The sequence below is a fragment of the Balaenoptera ricei genome, chromosome 19 (assembly GCF_028023285.1).
Source record: "Balaenoptera ricei isolate mBalRic1 chromosome 19, mBalRic1.hap2, whole genome shotgun sequence".
Classification (NCBI taxonomy): Eukaryota; Metazoa; Chordata; class Mammalia; order Artiodactyla; family Balaenopteridae; genus Balaenoptera; species Balaenoptera ricei.
Window position 1 is genome coordinate 111,977 of NC_082657.1, and position 25,882 is coordinate 137,858.

General features: G+C 56.3%; 2 protein-coding genes and 1 long non-coding RNA gene across 4 annotated transcripts; 1 reads left to right on the forward strand and 2 right to left on the reverse strand.

Moving 5' to 3' along the window:
* The first annotated feature begins 650 nt into the window (after nucleotides 1-650).
* On the forward strand, nucleotides 651-8,010 carry SLC27A5 (solute carrier family 27 member 5). The gene is made up of 10 exons (XM_059903875.1): nucleotides 651-1,338; nucleotides 1,734-1,943; nucleotides 2,339-2,497; nucleotides 4,368-4,492; nucleotides 5,401-5,595; nucleotides 5,679-5,769; nucleotides 6,783-6,981; nucleotides 7,183-7,280; nucleotides 7,431-7,561; nucleotides 7,645-8,010. Exons 1-10 carry the CDS (start codon nucleotides 651-653, stop codon nucleotides 7,819-7,821), a joined length of 2,073 nt encoding a protein of 690 aa, XP_059759858.1. The 3' UTR covers nucleotides 7,822-8,010.
* Nucleotides 3,006-6,990, reverse strand: LOC132353027 (uncharacterized). The gene is made up of 2 exons (XR_009498935.1): nucleotides 5,379-6,990; nucleotides 3,006-4,725 (listed from the first exon to the last, which is right to left on the reverse strand). It is a non-coding gene; the product is annotated as an uncharacterized LOC132353027 (long non-coding RNA).
* An 8,791-nt stretch (nucleotides 8,011-16,801) lies between the features above and the next one.
* ZNF446 (zinc finger protein 446) lies at nucleotides 16,802-23,794 on the reverse strand. 2 transcript variants are annotated; one of them, XM_059903854.1, is made up of 6 exons: nucleotides 23,756-23,794; nucleotides 22,173-22,553; nucleotides 21,896-22,097; nucleotides 21,457-21,551; nucleotides 19,997-20,336; nucleotides 16,802-19,870 (listed from the first exon to the last, which is right to left on the reverse strand). In XM_059903854.1, exons 1-6 carry the CDS (start codon nucleotides 23,792-23,794, stop codon nucleotides 19,488-19,490), a joined length of 1,440 nt encoding a protein of 479 aa, XP_059759837.1. In that variant the 3' UTR covers nucleotides 16,802-19,487. The 2 variants fall into 2 exon arrangements, with proteins under 2 accessions (XP_059759837.1, XP_059759839.1); XM_059903856.1 differs by lacking the exon at nucleotides 23,756-23,794 and adding an exon at nucleotides 23,411-23,732.
* Nucleotides 23,795-25,882: the final 2,088 nt, after the last annotated feature.

Genomic DNA, 25,882 nt, shown 5'->3' on the forward strand with positions numbered 1-25,882 from the left:
AGAGGAGGGGGGCTAAGGCTTTCCTGGTCCAACCGTGCATAGACTGCCAGACCCACATTCCAGGCAGAGTTCAGCCTCCTGAACCCTGAGCGTGGTTCCCATTGATGCCAAGGGTAAGGCAGAGAGTCAGAGTGGACCACATGGGTTGGGGATCAGAGCTGGGTTTGAATTCGGGCACTGCAGGTGTTCAAGGGCTTACTGAGCACCTGCTGTGTACCTGGCAGGAGGCTGGGGGCTCATCCCGGCCAGGACCCATCTCCCGGAGGATTCAGATTAAGTAGGTGCCACAGGAGAACCTCCTGGTGAGGTTTGCAGATGGGAAGGCAATGCTTACAACCAGAGCTGCCCTGCTATCCTGCTGAATTTGCATTTGGCATGGCTGGAAGTTCAGTTTCCTGGGAGAGGGATTTCTGCCTATTTCCCAAGTGCCTGGGGCGCAGCGTGGGGGACAGAGGCAGAGGGGCTGGAACCACGCGGAAGACCAGGCAGAGTGAAACAGTTGGGGTTAAGAAGGGCTGGAGGCAGAGTCCTGGAGTCACCACCATGGTCAACAGCCTCTGGGTCACCGCCAGGGGGCGGGGCTGACGGGTCATCAGCCCGGGCAAGAGGTGGGCATTCCTGGACGTTTCCCTGAGGCAGGAGCAGGTACGATGGGCATCTGGGGACGACTGGCCTTCTTGCTGTTGCTGCTGTTGCTGCTGCGAGGCCTGGGGCAGTCCGCATGGCCTGCAGCAGTGGCCCTGGCCCTGCGCTGGCTCCTGGGAGACTCCGCCTGCTGTGTGCTGCTGGGCCTGGCTGTGCTGGCGTGGCCCTGGCTCGGCCCCTGGATGCCCCACTGGCTGAGTCTGGCGGCTGCGGCCCTCACGCTGGCTCTGCTGCCCACGCAGCCGCCCCCAGGGCTGCGCTGGCTGCCTGCAGACCTGGCCTACGTCTTCAAGATTCTCCGCCTGGGCCTGAACATCTGGGCGCGCTTGAGCCGCCAGCCACCTGACACCTTCGTAGATTCCTTCGAGCGGCGGGTGCGAGCGCAGCCAGGGCGCGCGATCTTGGTGTGGACGGGGCCGGGGAGCCGGTCGGTCACCTTCGGGGAGCTGGACGCCAGGGCCTGCCGGGCGGCGTGGGTCATGAAGGCCGAGCTGGGCGGCGCCACGGGGCCCCGCGCTCAGGAGCCCACCGCCCTCCTCGTGCTGCCCTCGCAGACCATTCCTGCTCTGGGTCTGTGGCTCGGGCTGGCCAAGCTGGGCTGTCCGGTGGCCTGGATTAATCCGCACGGCCGGGGGGCGCCCCTGGTGCACTCGGTGCTGAGCTCTGGGGCTCGGGTGCTGGTGGTGGACCCAGGTGAGGATCTCAGAGACCAGCGGAGGTCGGATGCGGTGGGGACAGTGGCAGGAGACAGACGTGGAGGATTGCAGTTCAGAGGGTCCTGGTGGGGTCTGGGCAAGAGCTCCGTGCCCCTCACCCACCCCCAGGCAATTAGGGCCAAAACTTAGTTGCTGGAAAGTAATTCAGAAGGCACCAGAGTTCTGCTTTGTGTTTTCTTCAACATGGCTATTTCAACTTTTTTTGCCCCCAAATACTAATTACGGGGTTCTTTACAGATAAGGCAGGTGCTCTTCTCTGCTGGCTGCTTCCTCGATGGCTGGCAGTGGGCTCCTCTCCCACATCTCGGGTCCCCCCCCCCCCACCTCAAAGGTGGGCCTCCTCTAAATTCCTCCTCTGACGCATTCCCACAGACCTCCGGGAGAACCTGGAGGAGGTCCTTCCCAAGCTGCAGGCAGAGAACATCCGCTGCTTCTACCTCAGCCGCTCCTCCCCCACGCCGGGGGTGAGGGCTCTGGGGGCTGCCCTGGATGCTGCACCCTCAGACCCCGTGCCCGCTGACCATCGAGCTGAGATCAAGCTGAGAAGCCCAGCCCTGTTCATCTACACCTCGGGGACCACCGGTGAGGGCGCCCAGCAGCCTAGCCCAACCTCTGAACCCTTCCGCTGACGTGACTCCAAGCCTGACCTGTGCCTCAAACTTGACCTGAAACCCACCCTGCCCTTTGATTTTGACACCTGGCCGAACTCTGACCCCCAGTGTTATCTGAATGGTCAGCGCCAGAATCCTGCCTCTGCCCAGTAAACAGCCGCTGAAACCCTGAACTTTGGAATTCAGCCTCTGAACTCGTCCAACTTGTCCTCCCCAAGCCCACCCACAGGTCCCACGCTTGACCACTTTTCGGGAGCCTCAAACCCCTGACCACGCAGACCTGGCCCTGGAGACCCACTCCTGCGTGCAGGTGCCTCGAGTGCTGTCCGTGCACCACCCCACTCTTCCCGTTCCTTCATCCCCCAGGGCTCCCGAAGCCAGCCATCCTCACGTATGAGCGGGCGCTGCAGATAAGCGGGATGCTGACCCTGTGTGGGGTCACAGCGGATGACGTGGTCTACACGGTCTTGCCTCTGTACCACACGATGGGGCTGGTCCTTGGGGTCCTTAGCTGCCTGGAGCTTGGTAAGCCCTTCTCTGAGGACCACCCCCCAATCCACAGGACTGCCAGACTGGATGTCAAGGCCCCAGAGGTTACCCAGCACCCCAGGTTTTTACCTTCGACAAGGGACAGTGAGCCCCAGGGCTACCTGGACAGAGGGTTGGACACCCAGACCGTCCTTAATGGCTGTGCTGTGGTCAGGAGGTGAAAGAGCTGATATGAGTGTTGGTCACTCATATCTGTCGTCGCAGGCGGAGCCAGTGAGGGAACACTCACCAAGCACTCCATCAGGCTGTCTCCCCAGACACCTGACCATGAATTCAGTCAACAGACTGCGCTGGTCTGTTTTGTTGTTGTTGTTGTTGTTTGTTTGTTTGGTTTTCTTCCCTGAAATTTTAACATGGAAAATTTTGAAATATAAAAATTTCTAAAATTCTCTACATGCATCCTCAGGTCCTCACCACCCAGCTTCAGCCACCATCAGCATGCTGCTCTTCTGTGTTTCATTTATCGCCTCCCCCTTATTCCCACTTGTCTTTTTACTCATATTTTATTTAAAAAATTTAAAATCATGGACAGTTTCAAACATACACTAAAGCAGAGCAGATAGTTTGATGACGCTTCCCATATCCTCACCCAGCCTCAACAATTGTTAACATGTTGCCAATTTTATTTCGTATGTACTCCCTTCCTGCTTTCTGGATTATTTTGGAGCAAATCCCAGACGCTATCTTTTTGTTGGTGAATATTGCAGTATGTATCTCTAACAGGTAAGGCCTTAAAAAACTGTAACGAGAGTGATCATCACACCTGAAAAAATTAACAGTAACTCTTTGATATTATCTGATGTGCACTTCATGTTAAAAATTTCCCCAATTGTCTTACTGTCTTTTTGCAGTTAAACTCTTCTCATTGTACTTGCTTGCTTGGTCTCTGCTCCTCTCCCTCCCACACTTCCTGGTAGACTAGATGTTCCCTCTAGAGATGTTTTCAGATTCAGTTCAATTATTCTTGTCAAGAACCTTGGTGGGGTGCAAAGTGCCTGCTAATTTGTCACATTGGAGGCTGCTCAAAACTGGGATCCTACCTTAGGCTGAGAAGAATTGGGAAGCTTTCATTGGAAAAATCCTTATCAACCTCCCCCCTGGTTTTAGCAGCTCTTGAAGACCTTTCCCGAATCCAGGCATTTCACTAGGGGTTGCTAACAAAGCTATCTCTTTCAAGGACCCAGCATCCATTTTCACAGAGAGGGCATTATATTTCACCTCCGTCAAGATACAGCCTCGAAGAAGACACATACTTGCTACCTCACCAAGCACACGAGCCATCGTCCCTTTGGGTGCAGGGATGGTACTTAGCTTTCAGGGTTTTGTTGAGGGTTAGGGTTGAGGTAAGGAGAGTGCCATCCACAGAGCCAGCTGCAGAGGAGGGGATCAGAAAGGGAGGGAGCACTTTCCTGGAGTGGATGTAGTGGCCCCTAAGATGTATTAATCCATGTGTCCATCCTTCAGAACATCCATATATCCATCCACCAACCCGCCCATCCATCACCCATCCATCCTTCCACCCACCTACCCATTCATCCATCTATCCATTTGCCGAGCTAGACATTCCTAAGACATTTATCACAATCAAGAGTGATTCCTACTCACAGCCCGTATTCAGCAGTGCTCACTTTGTACCAGGCACCGAGCTTTCCACACATTCTGGAGACGGGATTCAAACTCAGGCTCGGCTGTGCTCTTCTCATGGGAATAGTTTTGGCTGGGCCAGCAACACAGAGGTGAGCCTGATGTCATCTTGGGTTTCAGGGGCCACAGCCAGGTGATCAAAGCAGCTTCTCACAGTGGCTTGGAAGGATGACCTGAAACCCTTTCCTCTCCTCCCTCCAAGGAGTGACCTGTGTCCTGGCCCCCAAGTTCTCTGCCTCCTGCTTCTGGGACGACTGTCGGCAGCATGGTGTGACTGTGATCCAGTATGTGGGCGAGGTCCTGCGGTACCTGTGCAACACCCCCCAGGTGAGGTGCTAAGATTAGGGCTCCAAGGTGGACACCCCAGGAGTCATCCCAGGTAAAGATCTCAGGTAGATTCAGTCCAGGGCTCAAGCAAGGTTGCTCAGGTATCAATAAAACACCCCAGACAAGAGGCACGGACAGAGTCCCACACAAGGTTTCCAGTCATGGCTGCTTTGATGATCAGCTGTGCTATCTTGGGCAGGTGACTTCACGTCTCTCAGCCTCAGTGTCCTCTTCTGGAAATCAGGAATAATACCTCAAGGGAGTATTGTGAGAATTAAACACATAAAGTGCCTAGAACAGGGTGTGGCTCAGGATAAACTCACTAGATGTGAGCTGGCCTCATGCTATGTATCAATGATGTATGGACCCTGGGTAACTGTCTCTAAGCAAGGTCCCCAGGTATCCTTCCAAATATAGTCTCTAGGTAACCCCTCAGGGAAAGGCTCCTGGTAACTACCCCCAAGTAAGGCTCCCAGATAACTCCCCAAGATGAAGCTTCAAGTCACTCCCCAGGTTACCTTCAGGTAAAGGCCCCCAAGTAACCCCTCCTGGTAAGGCCTCCAGTTAACCACCCCCCCCCAGGTAAAAGCTTCAGGTAACTACCCCTATATAAGACCCCAGATGTTTCCCCTAGGTAAGACCCCAGATGAGGCCTCCAGTCACCCCTAGATATCGCTCCAGGTAAGGTTCCCAGGTAACCTCTGCAGGTAACCCCTGCAAGTAACTCTCCAGGTACAGACTACAGGTAACTGCTCAAGTAAGAACTCAGGTAGATCACCAAGGTAAAGGCCCCCCATCACCTCCCAGGTAGCTCCTCAGGTCAGGACCCAAGATAGCCCTCCCGGGTAAGGGTTCCTGGGCACACCCAAGGGCACCTCCTCCTCACCCTTCTTGGGATGTCCCTGCAGCGGCCAGAGGACCGAACACATAAAGTCCGCCTGGCGATTGGCAGTGGACTCCGGGCAGAAGTGTGGGAGACCTTCCAGCAGCGCTTTGGCCCCATTCGGATCTGGGAAGTCTACGGCTCCACGGAAGGCAACGGTGGCTTTGTCAACTATCCAGGGCGCTGTGGGGCCCAGGGCAAGATAAGCTGCTTCCTTCGAGTGAGTGTGTTGGGTGTGACAGTGGCCCTGATTGAGGCTGAGCCCACAGGACCTCTGCTGACATCTCCCCACCCTCCACTCAGATGCTGTCCCCCTTCGAGCTTGTACAGTACAGCATGGAGACAGAGGAGCCTGTGAGGGACAGCTGGGGCCTCTGCATCCCTGCGAGGCCAGGTATGGGGGCTGGAGAACCTTCCCAGGGTGTGGGAAGGGTGGAGACCCTCAGTCTCCTCCGTGGCTGGAACAAGCCACCCAAAGCCTTGAGGCTGAGGTCCAGTGGTGGTGTCTGCAGTCCTCACCTGACCCTGAGCCCCAGGCCTGTCTGACGGCGGTCCGGGGCGCTCTCCCTCGCAGCTTGTCAGCTCTGCCCAGCTCTGCCTCAACCTCTCGTCCATTTGACTTGTTCTCTTGAGCTTTCTGTGGAAGTCACATCCTCCCAGTCATCTATCTCTTGTCCTGAACCTTCTCCTAGGGTCTTCTCTCCGGGGGCGTTGCAAGGTCCTGGCGGAATCGCTCTCTTCCCACCACCATTTGCCTCTCTCCCTCGCCCATCCTTGTTAGCCTTTCCCTATTTCTTTTCTTTCTTTCTTTCTTTAACACTTAGATAACATTTACTATGTGGCAGGTATTGTGCTATACATACAATTATTTAATATCTACCCCCAGCATATTGTGTGGCCCACGGCCAGAGGTCAGTTTGTTGAGTGAATGAACCCAGCCCTATGTGCACGCCTACAAAGTTGCTGACTACCCCCTGGAACAGCCCATTACACTGATAGCTAACTGGTGATTGCAAGGATCTTCTTTATATTGACCTCAGCTGCCTCCCTGCAATTTCCACCCGCTGATTCTATTTCTGCCCCTGTGGGGCCACACAGTACGAGCCTTAATTGTCCTTCCACAAGCTCGACTTCGCAGCAGCTGAAGACTCATCCATCCCCCTAGCGTCTCCCTTCCCGACCCTCCCTGCAGAGACTCCTCCGGGTTCCTTTCCGCGGCGGTGGTCCCCTATTTCTAATGGACTCCCTGATGCCACCTTCTCTCTCCTTCTGCCTCTCATTTTCTGTCTCTGGATCTGTTTCTGGGTCTCTCTCTGTCTCTTCTCTGTCAGAGTCCCGGCCGCGGCCTGGTGGGCCCCTGATGTTCTCGTCCACGGCTAATGCCCGACTCCCACTCCTACCCCCCAGGGGAGGCAGGGCTCCTGCTGACCCAGGTGCTGCGTCACCAACCTTTCCTGGGCTACCGTGGGCCCCGGGAGCACACAGAAAGGAAGTTGGTGAAGAACGTGCGGCGCCCGAACGACCTTTACTACAACACCGGGGACGTGCTGGCCCTGGACGACGAAGGCTTCCTCTACTTCCGCGACCGCCTCGGGGACACCTTCCGGTCCCGCGGGGTTTCTCAGGGCGGGGCTTCTGGATTCTGGAGGGGGCGGGGCTTGTGGAAGGAGGCGGGGCCTCTCCTTTCCAGGGGCGGGACTTCTGAATTCCGGAGGGGATGGGGCCTAGTCGCCGGGAGGCGGGGCTTGGTCAGGGGCGGGGCCTCCTCTCCCGGGCCCTGGTCCCAGCACCCCCTCCAACCCCGCAGGTGGAAGGGTGAGAACGTGTCCACGCGGGAGGTGGAGGGCGTGCTGTCACTCGTGGACTTCCTGCAGGAGGTGAACGTCTACGGTGTGCCTGTGCCAGGTGCGGGGGGTTCACCTCATTCTAACCCGCCAACTGCTTTGTGGGTGGTGCCGGAGCCTTGTTACAGGCGGGGGGCTGCTGGGACCCAGGGGAGAGAGCCAGCCGCGGGCACTGTGAGGCGGGTCCGCCGAGGATGCATGTGCTCCACAGGATGTGAGGGCAAGGTGGGCATGGCTGCCGTGCAGCTGGCCCCCGGCCAGGCCTTTGACGGGCAGAGGCTGTACCAGCACGTGCGCACTTGGCTCCCCGCCTACGCTGCCCCCCATTTCATCCGTGTTCAGGTGAGCTCGCCGTGGCTGGAGTAGGTGGGTGGGAGGTCTCGGCGGGACAGTCACAGTCGGGGTTACAGTCTCTGCCCTTGCAGGACGCCTTGGAGATCACAAGCACGTTCAAACTGGTGAAGTCCCGGTTGGTGCGCGAGGGCTTCAACGTGGGCATTGTTGCTGACCCCCTGTACCTGCTGGACAACCGGGCCCGAGCCTTCCGGCCCCTGACGTCAGACATATACCGGGCAGTATGTGAGGGAGCCTGGAGACTCTAACCCTCGGGTCAGCCCACAGGGCATCCGAAGGCACTAGGCCCAACGCTGATCACCACCCCCTCTTGTATTGTCACCCACACCCCAGACCTGCACGGGGTCGCCAGGAACCCGAGCCTGGCCTTATCCCCAGCTGCACAGTGTGGGATGACCCTGGCCCCGCAGCAGAGCGAGAATAAACTTGGATGTGTACACAGATGTCTGTGTGGATGCGGAAACAAGCAAGGAGTGCAGGGGCCGGTGCCCTCACTTACTTCAGGGTCCCCCCCTTCTTGAGGAGTGGCCTTGTCTGGGCAAGGCCAGGGGTGTGGGAGGAGCCCGCAGCCCCACAGCCACCCCAGGTGGAGAGACAACTCTATCTGTGGGTCATTTGTGGCCTCTGATGCAGCTGGGGCTGGGCTAGGCCAGTGGATGTGGACGTGGTCTGGAGGATGTGGGGAGAAGTGCCATGATGGGCAGGCTGACACAGGCCAGAGGGCGTTGGGCTGAGGCAGGAAGGGTGTGACTGGGGGAAGAGTGTGTCTGGCAGAGTGCATGTGCAAAGGCCCTGCGGCAAGTCCCTCTGGGGGGAGCAGAGGCACAGGCTTCTGGGGAACAGAGTACACAGTGTCTTAGGGGCCACTGTGGGAGCAGTAGGCAGGGGGATGTTAGCAGGAGCAGCTGTTGCTGGGTGACGTCCCCGGGGCAGTATCATGGCCCCACGGCTCCCTGGGCATCTTAAGGTGGGTTTGCTATGAGAATCTTCTCATCGGTGGCGGTGGCCGGGCGCTGTGTGCAGCCTGAGCACAGCAGACCAGGCACTGCGGGCCATCCCTGGGGTTATCTTCCGGGATGTGGCTGTTCCTGTTGTCATTGACTGTTTCTCTGCCCTTGGGGCCAAGGGAGCCCCGTCTGTCCCCCACAGAACCACAGCCCCTTCTTGGCACTGGTGCACACAGCTGGACTCAATCTGGGCCCACTGTGGTCCAGCCCACCTCCCTACACACACTAGGTCGTCAGGTTTGTTCACACGCCCGTTCCCTCCATGAGAGACCCTGGCTAGGAAGGGAGCTGGGGCTGTGTGAACATAGCAGCAGAGGCCCAGGCTGGCCACCCCTGCTTTGGCCCAGGCCTACTTCCTCCTGGAGCACACAGTAGGTCCAGTATCGTTTGACAGCTGGCACATAGCAGCAGAGACTGGGCTGGTCCACCTTGAGGCCCAGTGTCCTGCCCTTAAGGCCCTGATACCCTCCGGGACCAGAAACCAGCCTGGAAGAGAGCTTGGAGTGTATGGATGAAGCAGTAGAGGCTGCCACTGGCCACCCCACTGCGACCAAGTGCTCCTGCCATGACTTGTGACTGTCCCTTAAGACCTGCTGGGCACTGCTCTACAGGTTCTCCAGGCTTCCCTGGAGAAGGAAAAGCTGCCCATCGCCTGTGCCAGCATGAGCCGATACGTCCACTTCTCTTGCATGTACCATGCTGCGAGTGGGGTGAAGCTGTGGCCATCCCCCCCGATGAGGAACACTGCATTCCTGCACCCAGGTCAAGGGGCCCTGACTGGTGAGGCCGTGTCACTGCATTTCCTCCTGACAGAAGAGGCTAGCATCTGGGATGTGGGCCAAAGAGACCCACCCAGTCAACAGAAGGACATGTGCTGGGATGCCTGGAGAGTGGCGCGGGGGGACGTGTGCTGGATGCGAACCTGGGTCTGTGGATCCCGGAGGTTTCAGTGTGGATTGAGAGCTGGCCGCTTACAGGCTGGATGGCCTGGGCCTAGAACCCCTTACCTCCCGAGCACTGTCTTCCTTCATTGTAAAATGGGACTGGTGATCGTGTCCACCTCAACAGATGTTTGTGGGGATTAAACAAGATAGAAGTGCAGGGAGAGTTCCCCGCAAGGGCTACCTGTAGTCCCTGGCATTGGCATCCTGGCTCGGCTCTCACTGCGGGCCTGTTTCTTCATCAGCAGTGTCACTGGCGGGGATCATTGTCAGCAACAACAGGATTAAACTGTACCTAAGAACCCTCAAGATGGCCCTTGTAGCTGGGCCAATGCGGGTACGTCTCAGTCAACAGTCTGTGTCACCCTCATCCCATCTCACAGGGTGGTTGTAGCGTTATTCCCACTTTACCGTCAAGGAAGCCCCGGCTGAGGGGGTGCTTCAGCCGTGAGTTATTTAGCCAGCACCGTCAGGGCAGGCGTCAAGTCCCTCCGTCATCGCATGGATGTTATAAAAAGATCTCACTATGGATCTGAAGGCTTACAGGTTCACCAGCACTTTAAACAAATTCCTGCCCCTGCAAGCCCCAGCCAGCTTCGGACATTCACAGTTTTTGCTATTACCTTTGCAAGGATTAAAACATAATTGTTCTGGCTTCCCTGGTGGTGCAGTGGTTAAGAATCTGCCTGCCAATGCAGGGGACACGGGTTCGAGTCCTGGTCCAGGAAGATCCCACATGCCCCAGAGCAACTAAGCCCATGCGCCACAACTACTGAGCCTGAGCTCTAGAGCCCGCAAACCACAACTACTGAAGCCCGCGAGCCACAGCTACTGAAGCCCGTGTGCCTAGAGCCCGTGCTCTGCAACAAGAGAAGCCACCGCAGTGAGAAGCCCACGCACCACAACGAAGAGTAGCCCCCGCTCACCGCAACTAGAGAAAGCCCGCATCCAGCAACCAAGACCCAACGCAGCTAAAAATTAAAAAAAAAAAAAAAATGTGGCTGGTGTCCCCAGCTTTCTCTCCCAAAGGCTGCTTCATGTTAATGCCAGCAAGGAGGTTTGCGTTTGTTGTTGTTTTCTGCTGCCTTGTCAGGTAGAGTCACAGCTTGTAGCCACTTTAAATCCCGTGTTTTCAAGTGACAGGGACATTGGCTGTTCCTCCTTGTGACTTCTCCGTTTGTGTGTTTCGCTGACTTTCCTTTGGATGTTTGCCTTGTTCTTAACAATTTAAAGGAGCTCTTTGTCTTTTCAGGATATTAGCCTTTTATCTGTACTGGGTGGCACAGATATGGTGCAGACTCTTTTAATCTTGTTTCTGTAACTCTTTGCTGTACAGAAATTAGACTTTTATGTAGTCACATAAGATTAAGCCAGTTCCATAAAATAACTGGATAGATTTCTGTATCCCTGGGCTTCTGTTGTAGAAAATCCATTTCTAATGGATTTTTAAATGTGTTGCCATGGGGTTGCTCATAATATACATAAATTTATATTTCCTTATATCTCTGATACAAGTCTATTTGGTGGGTACATTTTACTCTTTTTTCATGACTAGACTTACATACTTTAGTGCCGTCTCTCATTTCTTTGCTCAGGTTCAGTGGTGTAATCTATTTTATTTATTGTTCTGTGCAGAGAGCTCTATTTTGGATTTATTTGCTCTACTCTTCTGGATTGGTCTTTTAAGTTTGTGTACTGTCCCTGCCTGTGTAAACTTCTGGGGTGACGAGCGGGCACGGCCGGGAGAGCCAGCACAAGAGGTCCTCTCAGCTGGGCCAGGCTGTCCTCGCTTCAGCCCTGAAAACAAGATCCCTGTAAGCCTACCCTGTGAGCAGAGTCTGTGAGCCACATCTAGCTGCACTCTGCCGTTGTTTTGTGACTTCAGGCCTTTACCCCAAACCATGTCTCCCTCACGCTGACTTGGGCCTGAGGGCCCTAATATACATTTTGCAACAGAAAAAAAGCAAGTTCTAGCCCCCCCGAAAGACTCTTTCCCTTTTGGATGCCAGCAAATATATCACACAGCAAGACACAGTCTGATTTGGGAGTCACTTCTTGGCCTGGCAAATTCAGTGGACAAGAGTCAATTTACTATGAAACAGCGATTGCTTCTCTGATCCAGAGGTCTTTTCAGGAGAATTGTCAATAGTTTGCTTTTTTCGTGTTATTTCTAAATGTGTTTGATTACGATTAAAAAGGTAGATCCTATAACACCTCTTTATCACACTTCACACCCTTTAGTGTGGTTATAAAAAAAGACAATAACAAGTGTTGGGGAAGGGGTGGAGAAACTGGAACCCTTGTACGCTGCTAGTGAGAATGCAGAACGGTGCAGCTGCTTTAGAAAAGTCATCTCAAGGTTAAATGTAGAGTTACTGTACGATCAGTAATTCCAGTTCTAACATAATTTTTTTTCCTATAAATTTATTTATTTATTTTTGGCTGCGTTGGGTCTTCGTTGCTGCGCGGGCTTTCTCTATTTGCGGCGAGCGGGGGCTACTCTTTGTTGCGGTGCGCGGGCTTCTCACGGCGGTGGGGTCTCTCATTGCGGAGCACGGGCTCTAGGCGCACGGGCTTCAGTAGCTGTGGCACGCGGGCTCAGTAGTTGTGGCTCACGGGCTCTAGAGCGCAGGCTCAGTACTTGTGGCGCACGGGCTTAGTTGCTCTGTGGTATGTGGGATATTCCCAGACCAGGGCTTGAACCTGTGTCCCCTGCGTTGGCAGACAGATTCTTAACCACTGCACCACCAGGAAAGTCCCCTAACATAATCTTATACCCAAGACAGATAAAAACATATGTCCACACACACCCTTGCACATTCATAGCAGCATTATTCACAGTACCAAAACGTGCAAACAACCCAAACTGTCCAAACAACTTAGGAATGGATAAACACAATGTGCTACATGCATACAATGGAATATTATTCGGCAGCAAAAAAAGAAGCCCTGATAGATCCGCAGAGACAGAAAGGAGATTGGTGATCGCCAGGGGCCGGGGAGGAGGAGTTAGGGATGACTGCTAACAGGTGTGTGTTTTTTGGATAATGTGAGAAAATGTTTAAATGTGTGATGATGGAGGCACAGCTCTGTGAATAGACTAAAAACCACTGAACTGTATACCTTCAAGGGGTGAATTGCATGGTATGTGAATATCTCCATAAAGCTGTGAAAAATCTCTACACTGAAATGTAACATTTTATGATGTTTGCATTCATTTTTATTTTGTAGAATATGAAGCTATTACCCGTCTTGATGGTGAGTCTGTGGCATCCCTTCAAAGCCCTGCTCTCCTCGCCCTGCTTCAGCCTTGCTCAGCAGCTTTGGAGTGTGGTGCCCCACCCAACTCTGGAGCGTCTTCAACTAGTACCATGGCCCCAACAGTGGGCAGCGGGCACCCGGGGCCCACTGTATTTTTAAAAATTTTTTTTCTTTTTAAAAAATTTTTTTGAATTTTATTTTATTTTTTAGACAGCAGGTTCTTATTAGTTATCTATTTTATACATATTAGTGTATACATGTCAATCCCAATCTCCCAGTTCATGCCACCACCACCACCCCCGCCACTTTCCCCCCTTGGTGTCCATGCTTCTTTTTTCTACATCTGTGTCTCTATTTCTGCCCTGCAAACCGGTTCATCTGTACCATTTTTCTAGGTTCCACATATATGCGTTAATATATGATATTTGTTTTTCTCTTTCTGACTTACTTCACTCTGTATGACAGTCTCTAGATCCATCCACGTCTCTGCAAATGACCCAGTTTCGTTCCTTTTTATGGCTGAGTAATATTCCATTGTATATATGTACCACATCTTCTTTATCCATTCGTCTGTTGATGGGCACTTAGGTTGCTTCCATGACCTGGCTAATGTAAATAGTGCTGCAATGAACATTGGGGTGCATGTGTCTTTTTGAATTATGGTTTTCTCTGGGTATATGCCCAGTAGTGGGATTGCTGGCTCATATGGTAATTCTATTTTTAGTTTTTTAAGGAATCTCCATACTGTTCTCCATAGTGGCTGTATCAATTTACATTCCCACCAACAGTGCAAGAGGGTTCTCTTTTCTCCACACCCTCTCCAGCATTTGTTGTTTGTAGATTTTCTGATGATGCCCATTCTAACTGGTGTGAGGTGATACCTCATTGTAGCTTTGATTTGCATTTCTCTAATAATTAGTGATATTGAGCAGCTTTTCATGTGCTTCTTGGCCATCTGTATGTCTTCCTTGGAGAAATGTCTATTTAAGTCTTCTGCCCATTTTTTTGATTGGGTTGTTTGTTTTTTTAATATTGAGCTTCATGAGCTGTTTATATATTTTGGAGATTAATCCTTTGTCCGTGGATTCATTTGCAAATATTTTCTCCCATTCTGAGGGTTGTCTTTTTGTCCTGTGTGTAGTTTCCTTTGCTGTGCAAAAGCTTTTAAGTTTCATTAGGTCCCATTTGTTTATTTTTGTTTTTATTTCCATTACTCTAGGAGGTGGATCAAAAAAGATCTTGCTGTGATTTATGTCAAAGAGTGTTCTTCCTATGTTTTCCTCTATGAGTTTTATAATGTCCGGTCTTACATTTAGGTCTCTAATCCATTTTGAGTTTATTTTTGTGTATGGTGTTAGGGAGTGTTCTAACTTCATTCTTTTACATGTAGCTGTCCAGTTTTCCCAGAACCACTTACTGAAGAGGCTGTCTGTTCTCCACTGTATATCCTTGCCTCCTTCGTCATAGATTATTGACCATAAGTGCGTGGGGGCCCACTGTTGTAATCATCTTCTGTTCAACCAGCCCTAGGGCTATGGGGAGTGGCTGAACGCACAACACGCGTAGATGAGCTCACAGCCTGCGGAGGAGAGGACCTCGCACCACACAGGGTCACGTGCTCTTGGGTGGCCCCTGGCCCCTGCTGCAGGATGTGACTGGCTTTCTGGAATAATTCTGCAGGCTTGGCAGGATCAGCCATTTGATGAGGAGGGCTGTGTGACTTGGAGCTCTTACTGCGGGAGTAGCGGAGGGAGGGAGGGGGACTTGCTACCTGCCCTTGGAGTTCTCCTGGTTTCAGGTGTTAGGGAGGCACCTAGAATCGGGCTTTGCTTTTAGCCTTTCCCTACATTCACAGATGCTTCCACAGTCAGACGGACCCACGTCAGATTTTGGCTCTGCCAATCACTGGGTCACCTCAAGTAGGCTGACCTCAGGAGCAGCAGCCGAGGAAGGAGAAGATGCTTGAGGGAGACCCAGGTGAGGAGGAGAGGCTCTTGGGGTGGTCGTGAGGATCAGAGGAGACTGGGGGCGGGGGGGCGAGCAGCTGGAATTGGGCAGGAAGACACCTCCTGCAGCGTCAGCCCAGAGGCAGCCCAGGGGATGGCAGGGGTGAGGAGGTGCCACGGGAGGGGTGGCCTGGCCCGGTTTCTAACCCGAAGAGGTAGATTCTGGAACCCGCCCTGCAGGTTGACCATGCTGCTGAGCTGGCTGGGGCAAGCCGTCTAAGAAAAGCGATGGAAGGGACTTCCCTGGTGGCACAGTGGTTAAGACTCTGCACTCCCAATGCAGGGGGCCCGGGTTCAATCCCTGGTCAGAGAACTAGATCCCACATGCATGCTGCAACTAAGAGTTCGCATGCCGCAACTAAGGAGCCCACCTGACGCAACTAAGACCTGGGGCAACCAAATAAATAAATAAATGAAAAAAAAAAAAAGACCCGGCACAGCCAAATAAAGAAATATTTAACAACAACAACAACAAAGAAAAGCGACGGAAGATGAGGACAGTGATGGATCTGACTACGTGAAAAGTCAAAATCTGACTACGTGAAAATTCAAAAGTCAGATGCATGAAGACGTGACCAACGGTGTGGTCACCGGGAGAGGAGACCCACGTGAGTGGCTGTGGGGAGGAGGCTGCAGCCTGCCTGGCATCCACGGAGACACAGTGCTCCTGGGTTCTGCCTGCAGGATGGAGAAGATGGTAGAGAACGGGAGTCCAGGGCATTCTAGCTGCCAGGGAGCCCTTCTGGAGGGAAGGCAGACAGGCGGGCCCCACGTTTCCAGAAGACACTGACGTATCCATGAGAATTTAAAACCTCCATGGTCCAGGGCTTCCCTGGTGGCGCAGTGGTTGAGAATCCGCCTGCCAATGCAGGGGACACGGGTTCGATCCCTGGTCCGGGAAGATCCCACATGCCGCGGAGCAACTAAGCCCGCGCACCACAACTACTGAGCCCGCGTGCCACAACTACTGAAGCCCGTGCGCCTAGAGCCCGTGCACCGCAACGAGAGAAGCCACTGCAATGAGAAGCCCGCGCACCGCAACGAAGAGTAGCCCCCGCTCACCGCAACTAGAGAAAGCCCGCGCGCAGCAACGAAGACCCAACGCAGCCAAAAATAAATAAATAAATAAATAAAACCAAAAAAACCCTCCCATGGCCCATCAGCTGACCCTGAGGTGGGGAGATGGTTCTGGATGATCCTGGTGGGCCCAGCATCACCACGAGAACCCTCAGAGGTGGAAGGGGAGGCAGAGGACAGTAGCAGGGTGACGCCCTGTGGGAGAGAGCCGACTGGCCACCGCTGGCTCAGAAGGTGGGGAAGGGCCGTAAGCCGGCTCGCAGGCCATCTCTAGGGTGGAAAAGTCGAGCACACAGGATGGGTTCTCCCAGAGTTCACAGAAGGAACTCAACCCTGCCGCACCTGGAGCTTAGCTTAGTGAGGCTGTGCCTGACTCCTGACCTCCAGAACTATAAAATAATGTTTTGGGGGCTTCCCTGGTGGCGCAGTGGTTGAGAATCTGCCTGCCAATGCAGGGGACACGGGTTCGACCCCTGGTCTGGGAAGATCCCACATGCCGCAGAGCAGCTGGGCCCGTGAGCCACAACTACTGAGCCTGCGCATCTGGAGCCTGTGCTCCGCAACAAGAGAGGCCGCGACAGTGAGAGGCCCGCGCACCGTGATGAGGAGTGGCCCCCGCTCGCCACAACTAGAGAAAGCCCTCGCACAGAAACGAAGACCCAACACAGCCAAAAATAAATAAATAAATCAATTAATTTAAAAAAATAATGTTTTGTTATAAGACAAAAACAAAAAGGAAAAAACAAGAACAGAAATCCCATGCTCCCGAAAACTCACCGCTTCCACTTTGGGGGGTGTCTGTATTGAGGAAACAGCTAGGTTGCATCTGGGGCGTCTGCTCAGGTGCGGCCACCACAGCACTGGGTGCTAAGGGGGGCGGGAAGCAAGGAACTATCTGGGCTTGGTGGGAACAACACTGCCGGCCAGAAAACGGGATTTCCACCCAGGCATTTTTAATAACACAGGGAGCTGCGTGGGAAGAGCACGATTCACAACGTACAGTAGCTTCACAAGCTGTGTGACCAAACCCCCGCGGGTGAACACTGAGAATAAGACAGCAGCATTAGGGGTCGTTTCTGCGATCTCCTTTGCCCTCTTGTATATTTCAGATTTCTCTAAGTGAACATAAACTACTTTTAAATATGGAAAATTGCATTAGAAGATTGCCCACCGCTCTCCCTCAGCACCTGGCGGTCCCGACGTTGGGCCCTCGGCCTGGCCTGAGCGCTCGGGCCCTGCTGTCCTCTTCCGCCGTGTCCCTGGCATGGTTGAAGCTTCCTGCTTGCCAACCAGATTGTAACAGGGAAGCACCTTTGTATTCTGTTACAAGTTAGTCACCGGAGGGATGTTGCCTTTAAGCTTCAATATACACAATGGCCCATTTCTGGGAGCCCTGCCTCCCAGGTATAATGGGCATTAAGCTAAAATACCTTTGTTCAGCTCCCAGGAAACCTCCTGACCAGGCCCCCCTGTGAATGACTGCAGGGAGAAGAAATGAACACATCCCCTCCCGGGGCTGACCTGAGCCAGGAAATGTTTGACTTTACTCCCTCCCCTTTCAGTATGAAAGAAACCTGAATTTTAACTCAGGCAAGATGGTTCTTTGGGGCACGAGTGCACCACCTTCTTGGTCTGCTGGCTTTCTATTTTTTTTAAAGCACTTTCTTTTTTAATTAATTAATTTTTGGCTGCGTTGGGTCTTCGTTGCTGCACACGGGCTTTCTCTCCAGTTGCGCCAGGCTTCTTACTGCGGTGGCTTCTCTTGCTGCGGAGCACGGGCTCTAGGCGCACGGGCTTCAGTAGTTGTGGCTCTCGGGCTCTAGAGCGCAGGCTCAGTAGTTGTGGCGCACGGGCTTAGTTGCTCCGAGGCATGTGGGATCTTCCCAGACCAGGGATCGAACCTGTGTCCCCTGCGTTGGCAGGCGGATTCTTACCACTGCGCCACCAGGGAAGTCCCGAGTCTGCTGGCTTTCTGAATGAAGTCATTATTCCTCGCCTCAACAACTCGGCTCTCAATTTATTGGCCTGTGGTGCGGCCAGCAGTACAAGCTTGGACTCGGTAACAAGATCACCAGTGCCCAGTTCCATCTCCAGCCTGGCTCTGCTTCCCCAGGCCTGAGTGTGGTCGACAGGTCAAAGGTCCTCAGAAGACTGGGGATGGAGGAGACGGGTCCTCCAGATGGAGGCCTCTCCCTCCCAGCTTCAGGCTGCAGCAAGGTCCCCCCCACGCAGCCCAGGTGTCCACCCCACCTCTGCTAGTAACCATGGTCACAGCCACGCTCAACACCCACCTGCCACCCCTGCATGAGCCTGAGGCTGCAGAGGGCTCCTTCTGTGGGTGCACCTGTTTCCCTGAAACCACCTCCCACGAAAATGTCCCTTGTTTTCAGAGCAGAAAGGTGACAGAGAAGGGTGCGGAATAACAGTCCCCAAAGACATCCATGTCCTAATCCCTGGAACCTGTGAATGTTGTCTCACATGCAGAAGGGATTTTGCAGATGAGATCAGGTGTGTAGGTGGGGCATGGATGAGATGTGACCCTGAGATGGGGAGATCATCACGGGTTACCAGGGGAGCCGTAGATGTAACCCTGAGGGTCCTTACAAGGGGGAGGCAGCATAAGACTTAACCATCCACTGCTGGCTTTGAAGATGGAGGAAGGGGCCACCACCGAGGAACGCGGCGGCCTCTACAAGCTAGAAAAAGCCTTAAAGTGGATTCCCCCCTTAGAGCCTTCAGGAGGAACCAGCCCTGCTGACACCTTGATTGGGCCCAGTGAGACCCAATTCAGAGTCCCAAGAGAGTACGTTTTGTGTTGTTTCAAGCCACCGAGTTCGTTAGAGCAACAGTAGGAAAGTACTACAGGACACTGGCCAAAGTCCTGAATGCCCACAGACGGACTGCCGTGGGCGGCAGGCAGCTGATCGTCCGCCCTCCTGCTGTGATTCACTGATCTGCCAGCATGCATGGCCTAAGTGACATCTGTTCTCAGACACCATGCTTGTCCATCCATACTTGGAAAGAAGTTCCCTTCACGTCCGTTCAGGCTGGGACTCGACAGCTGGAAGGACAAGGCCAGGGAGTGATGTGTGTGGCCGAGGAACAGGTAAGCCGGACACCGACCCTGCTCGTGGGCAGGCAGCTCTGAAGCTCCAGCTGCCGGCAGGAAGGGCAGGGGCTGCTGATCTGACCACCAGAGACCAGAGCTCAGGATTCTTACGCAGAAGCTCCTCCGGGATAAAACTGGAATTTGTTAAAAATCTGAAATGCACAGTGGGCAGACTTTAGCCTTCCACCTGCCTGCAAACAGAAGCAGGCTGTGCTCTCCTGGGCTTTCTGCACCGGCCGGCACCATGTCACAGGAGGCGTTTGGAAGTCACCCGGCCGCCGCTGGTCCCGTGCGGCGGTGTACTGGAGCCCAGGCCTCTCTCTCTGAATGGTGGGGTGGGCGAGACAGGAGTGGAGGGAGCCGCGGCTTTGGGGGGAGACTGAGCAGGGACGGGGCACCCTCCTGGGACTCTGACTTCTGCCCTGGGCGGCCTCCAGCTCTCCAGGCTGCGGCGGAGTGGAGTAGCAGGGGCGGGCTGGGCCCGGAGCCCCGGCGAGGCTGCCCCTCCAGCGCTCACGGGGCCTCGGGCCGGTGGCTCTTGCGGTGGATGACCAGCTGGGACTTCCAGTCGAAGCTGTGGCCGCAGTCGCCGCAGAAGTGGCGCCGCTGGCCGGCGTGGCCCTTGCGGTGGATGACCAGCTGCGACTTCCAGCTGAAGCTGCGGCCGCACTCCTCGCAGGCGTAGCTGCGCGGGCCCGGGAGCGCGCGCCGGGGCGGCCCCACCGGCTGCTTCTCGGCGCCCGGGCCGCCCGCGTGCGCGCGGCGGTGGATGACGAACACCGACTTCCAGTCGAAGGTGCGGCCGCACTGCGCGCACGTGTAGGGCTTGCCCCGCGCGGGCGGCGGGGCCTCCGGGCAGCCGGGCCTGCCCTCTCGGGAGCTCTCGCTCTCACCTCCTGGGGGCGGGGGGGGGGGCAGAGCCAGGTCGCCTGGTGACTCCGCCCGCAGCCCCCCAGGCGCGGGGCGGCCTGGGCTCCCCGCTCCCCGCCCCCGTCGCCACCGGAGAGCGGGAGGCCACTCACCTGGGCGGAGGCTTCTCGCTCCCTCGGATCCGGTGCTCAGCGCCTCCGGCTCCGGTTCAGTGCGCGCCTCCGGCAGGGGGCACGGCAACCCTGCTGGGGTCGGGGGCCCATCGGGCGCGAGCCCTGGCACGGGGGCGTGAGGGATTCGCACAGATGAGGGACAGGGGTGGGGGCCCCGGCGGGTGGCCAGGGTGCGGCTTGGGAAGCGCCGGGAGGCAAGGTGCGCGCAAGGACCCGGAGGAGAGGGGTCCTCACCCAGGGAGACCACCGTGCCATACTTCTGCAGCATCGCGTCCCAGTACACCTCCTTCTGTGACGGGTCCAGGAGCCCCCACTCCTCCTGCAGGGACGCGGCCCATCACCCACAGAAGGCCCGTCTACCCCGCACCCCACCCGGCCCATCCCATGGGCACAGCCTTGTTAATCACCCGGGGGGGGAGCGGCCGGTAAACCGCCCTCAGCTGCCCGGGGGTGGGGCTAAAGGGGAAGCTGAGACGGGAACCTGTGAGTGCGGGGATGCAGGGCCGGGAAGGGAGCTGCCTTCTGGCTCACCCGGGGGATGCATCAGGCCCCCTCAGCTGCCCCACCCCATGTTCTGGCCGCACAGATGGAAGCTGAGGACCCATCAGGGATGGGCCTTGAACAGTGTGTGCTGCACCGAGAGCAAAAAGCCAGGGGAACGCAGGGACCCCAAGCACCTCTCCCAGGCCTCTGGTTTCAAGAGTAATGGAGGTCCTCCTTGGGGAAGTGCCACGGGCCTCAGCATCCCTGGCTGTGGGGACCGGGCTGCAGAGGGCCAGGCACAGCCTCCCACTCAGGACATGGCTGGGCCGGCCCCTGGGTGCCGGAGGTTGAAGCAACCATGCCTTCAGGCTGCGGCTGGGTCCTGGGCGACTTCTCAGTGTGGAGTGGATTAGGAAGTGTCGCTGGGAGAGGACAAGACCCCTGCTGCCCACACGCAGGAACCAAGCCCTCTGGGTGGCAGGGGCTTCCATGCCCAGCTGGTCGCAGCTGAGGGCTGGTTGGCCTTGGAGAAAAGCCCGGGCAGAGGGGGAGCTGCGGGCATTTCCTGGGAAGAGTGTCTCCACTCTGATCTCAGGTGTGCAGGGGAGGCCAGACTGCTGGGTGGCACTCAGGCTTTCCTGGTCATCCTGTCCCCTCCCCAGGTGCCAGCTCAGGACAGCTGGGCGCTGTCAAGCCCCTGACTGGCTTCTCTGTGAGTGGGAAGCCAACCCCTGCCGTTTCCAATCACTCTAAACCAGAATCCCAGTTACCTGAGGCCAAAATCCTTTCCAAGCACTGGTCTGTCCCCCTGCCCCCCCGGACCTGCAGGGGGTGCCGTGATACCAACTCCACTTTGGGGGAGCAGAGAGCACAAGAGGTGCTGGCCAAGGAGCCTGGACAACTGGCAGGGCTCTCCTCCCACTGTGGGCCTGCACCTGCCACCAGGGGCTGCTCACCTGAATCCCGGGTGGCTGGAAGGGCACGGAGGTCGGTTCCTGTTGTTCAGCGGGCCCCTCATGGGACCGGCCTGGATGTGGGGGGCTGGACGGTGCTAGGAAGCAAGGCAGACAGGGTTCAGGGGCTCCCACCTGAGCCAGAGCAGGCGAGGAGCTGGCGTTGGTGTCGCAGCCTGGGCCCTCCTCGGCAGCAGGGAGGAGTCCTCTGCGTGTGCCAGGCACACAGCAAGCAGGCAGGCAGCCAGCCCTTCCCTCCGGCCTCCCGGGGACCCCGCTCTGCAGTCTGCAGTCCCCGGGGGTCCCGCTCCCAGGTGGGGACACCCGCACTCCCTCCAGGAGCCCCCAGCTCCAGCACAACCGCACCTGGGTTCCCCGCACTAGCTGGGGATGTTCGCACTCTCTCAAGGAGGCCCCAGCCCTCGCGCACCCCCGCTCTCACCCGTCTCCTGCCCGTAGCCATCAGGCTCCTCCTTCACGCTGCAGCTGAGCTGGGCGTTCCCCTCCATCTGGGCGTCCTTGGACCCCTCCCCAGAGGCTGCCCTTAGGGGCTCCACTGTCCCTGAAGGGTGGGAGCTCCCCACAGACTCCTCTGCCTTCTGTGTGGCCGGGAGCACCGCTTGCTTCAGGACATGTGCTGTAATCTGAAGGGGAGAGGCAAGTCATCGGGGCTCTAGTCTCACTCTGTCCCTCCAAGAAGCCAACACCACCACACTCACCCAGCCCAGCAGCTGCCCAGGGTCATGCTGCAGGCCCTCGACCAGGACAGCGGCCTCCTCAGGGCTGCCCGGCTGCTGGCCCCGCACCCAGGCCTGGATCTCGGGGGGCAGCGCGCCCAGGAACTGCTCCAGCACCAGCAGCTCCAGCATTTGCTCCTTGGAGTGCACCTCGGGCCGCAGCCACTGGCGGCAGAGCTCCCGGAGCCGGGCCAGCGCCTCGCGGGGACCGGCCACCTCCTGGTAGCAGAAGCCCCGGAAGCGCTGGCGTGCTGCCTCAGGATCCTCCAGGGTGGCCTCGGGGTCCACAGAGGGCAGACTCGGGGGGCCCAGTGGGGATGGCATTGTTGTGCCGGGAGTCTTCTTGGAGCCACCACGGGGGACCTGCAGGAAAGGAGGGGTCAGGGTGCCAGCCACAAGGCCACAGGCAGGGTAAGGCACTGTGCAGAGAGGCCCAGCCCAGGGGGCTGAGGCTGTGGCAGAGAGGACCCTGGTGTGGGGATGCCTGAGGCTGAATTGGGGAAAGTTTCATGGAGGGAGGGGTCACAGGAGCTGGAACTGAGGTTAGAAGGAACCAACACTTGGAGGCAAGTTGCCGGTGGAGCTTCCAGGAAACTGCAGGGAACTGTCGGGAGATAATGCTGCAGCGCAGGCAAGAGGAGTTAGCACAGGTTTCCAGGCTCAGGCTGAGCCCCGGCAGGTGCCCCCGCGGCGGAGAGAGGGGGTAGCCAGGGAGGCGGTGGGGCCGTGATCCAGGGTGAGAACTGGGGCCAGGCTGTCTGTCCCCACCATCTCCGGGACACGCTGACCCAAGTGGGGCACCCCGAGGGGCTGGCCTGCGCCATGGCTCGAGGCAGCGGCTGATGTGGACCCCGAGACACCGTGCTCGCTGACCGCGGAGAGCTGTGCATGACTCACACGGTATGGACCGTGCGTGTGAAATGCAGAAGCAAAGCAAAACGGAATCACGAGTTGTGTGGAGCGGTGGACCGGCAACTGTGTCCCGGCCCTGCAGAGGGTCTGGAGTGAAACACGCCCACTTGGGGGGGGTGGGCCTGTCCGACAGGCTGGACTAGGCCTGACTCCTGGAGTCCGCCTTCCACAGAGGAAAGGGGGGCAGGTCTTCCCGAAGGAGGGGAACGGGGCTCCGGAATGGAGGAGGGGCCCGGGAGAAGGCTCGGAGGTGGGGCACGTCGGGAGGTAGTGGAAAGGCCACGCCCACCCAGCCGGCCGGAGCTCACCTCGGCCACCCGAGGCCACTTCGGGTAAGTGGTCCCACGCGGTCCCGCCCGCCTCTCCCCGGACCCAGCGGTCAGCCCCTCGCGCGTTGCCCTGGCGACGCCGCCCTGGCCAATCACACGTCTGCTCCGAAGGCAGCGCCCCCTCCCTTCGGACTACATTTCCCATGAGCCTCAGCAAACAGGGACAGGCGCGGCCTCCGCCAGTAGATGATCATTTTCAGAGGCCTCTCACGACTAAGAGGCGCCGCATCCCTCCGAGAGGAATCTGCAGAGTCGCAGGGTTTGGGGGGCTCCCTCCCCTCCCCGGCAGCTGCTCTTCCTTTGTATCCGCACCCTAGGACTCACCAACGGCGGAGACGGACGGTACCTTCGAATCCTGCGCATGTGCACAACAGGCCCGGCGCCTATTGGCAGGAGGTGACGGATGGGGAGGAGCGTGACCTTTTGGCCAATCAGAGTTCGCGCTCCGCCTAGGCTCCTCCCCCAGCGCCCTACCTGAGGCTTCTTTCTGGTCGCCCGGGGGACGCCTTGGTAACTCCTGGAGCACAACCAACCTGCTCCAGCTGTTTCCAAGACAACGGCCCGAGAGTTGCCCTGCCCTCCCCGGAGGCCGGAAGTCGCGGTCTGGGGGAGTGTTGTTTCGCCGAGACTCGCCTCCCGATGGTCCTAGGAGGAAGCAGGGACCTACCGGGAAGGCTGACCTAACCCATGGGCTTTCTCCGCCATCCCCGGGAATTTCTCCAGCGAGGATGGTGCTGGGGTCCTTCATTCGACCACTGCTGAGCGCCCTGCAGATATGCGGGGACAGCAGGCACCCATCTCCTGATGAAACTGTTCCATGATTTATACCTTCAGAGTCTCAGACATACCTTCAGCTAGATCAGTACTGCAAAGTGAGGGCTGGAGGTTTTTGTCCAGAATTATGGGACGTGTTCAGCCTTTTATTTACTTTGGGGACCAGAACTAGTAAGGGTGACCTTTATTTTTATTTTAAATCAGTAGACGATGTTATTGTTTTTAAAATCTGACTGTGGGTCAGGGTGTTTTGCTTCCACACATCAAATGGCAGAACCATGACTTATTTATTCGACCCTAAGGTGCATCTGCCTGCCTGTTTTGGTTTCTTCTAATACCTAGGAATCCCTGGCTACCAGGGATTTGATTTTTTCTCTGGGACTGTTCGGATTCCCCAGAAAGGACTCTTCCACCATCTACCCTGTGGGGAGAGCTGGAGCTCTGACAGCTTCTCCAGGAGCTCCCACTCAGTCATCTTTGTTTTGGGTCTCCCTTTCCAGGGGTCTGCTGGTTTTCAAGCCTTCTGGAATTCTGCAGCGTAAGCCTGATGGGATCTCCTTCCACTTCCGCCAGCGCCAACTCAGTATTTGGCTTTCCCCAAATCAGTGACAGCTCTCCCACCCCCAACAACTTCTAGCTTCAGAATGCCTTTGCCTCCTCTTTTACCACCCTCATATTTGTAGGTTTGTGTTATAGTTAATTTAATTTATTTATTTATTGGCCGTGCCGCTTGTGGAATCCTAGCTCCCCAACCAGGGATCGAACCCGAGCCCCCGGCAGTGGAAGCACAGAGTCCTAACCACTGGACCGCCAGTGAATTCTCAAGGGTTTGCTTTAAATGCTCTCTGTGGTTTCAGTGGGCTTCTGGACCAAGTGAGATGCATGTGTTCAGTCCATCATCTTGACCCAGAAAGCCCACGGATACTTTTTATAGTCATGACCCGTTCACGGTTGAGTGGAAGGGTCAGCCTGGCAGGACGTGGCCCAACATGACCAAAAAGGTTTGGGGGAGGACAACTTAGGGGCCAAGACATGGGGGAAGGCGGGTGCTCATGCTTGCTGTTCCCACAGGAACAGGGCTGGAGCCTCTGACCACCGCTGGTGCTGGGAGGGTGGGCTCGAGAGGGTGGAGGAAAGGAGGGATAGGAAGGGCCAAGCACACAGGCAGGAAAGGCTCAGTGAAGCAGGGAGGAGGCTGGTGGGGAGACAGGATAGAGCACCAGGCCCAGCTTCTGTCCAAGATGCAAAAAAGGTTGCAAGTGACTCTCTGGGCATCCACTTGATGTTCAACATTCCTTTACTCCTGAATCCCATGGGCTCCCTACAATAGCCTTCTGTAAGCTCTGTGGGGTTTGTCTGCATCTCATAGCCATCCACACTGACCCTGAAGTGAGCTGCTCAAGAATCCCTCACGGGGGCCAGCCTGGGGGAAGATGAAATAGGGCAAGGCCAGGGCATGGACCAGGTCAGAGAGAGGATGGGCCCCCAGAGGGGCGGACAATGGCTCGGGGGACCTGCCCTTGAGGAGGCTTGGGGAGCCTGGCCCTGTGTGACTATTCTCCCCACCCCCATGTCTCCTTTCCTTGCAGGAACTTGTGAGGTTTCAGGGGTGGAACCCTGCTGGCAGGTGGAGAGTTCGGGGTGTCATGTCTCTGCTCTTTGGTAATGGCAGATACC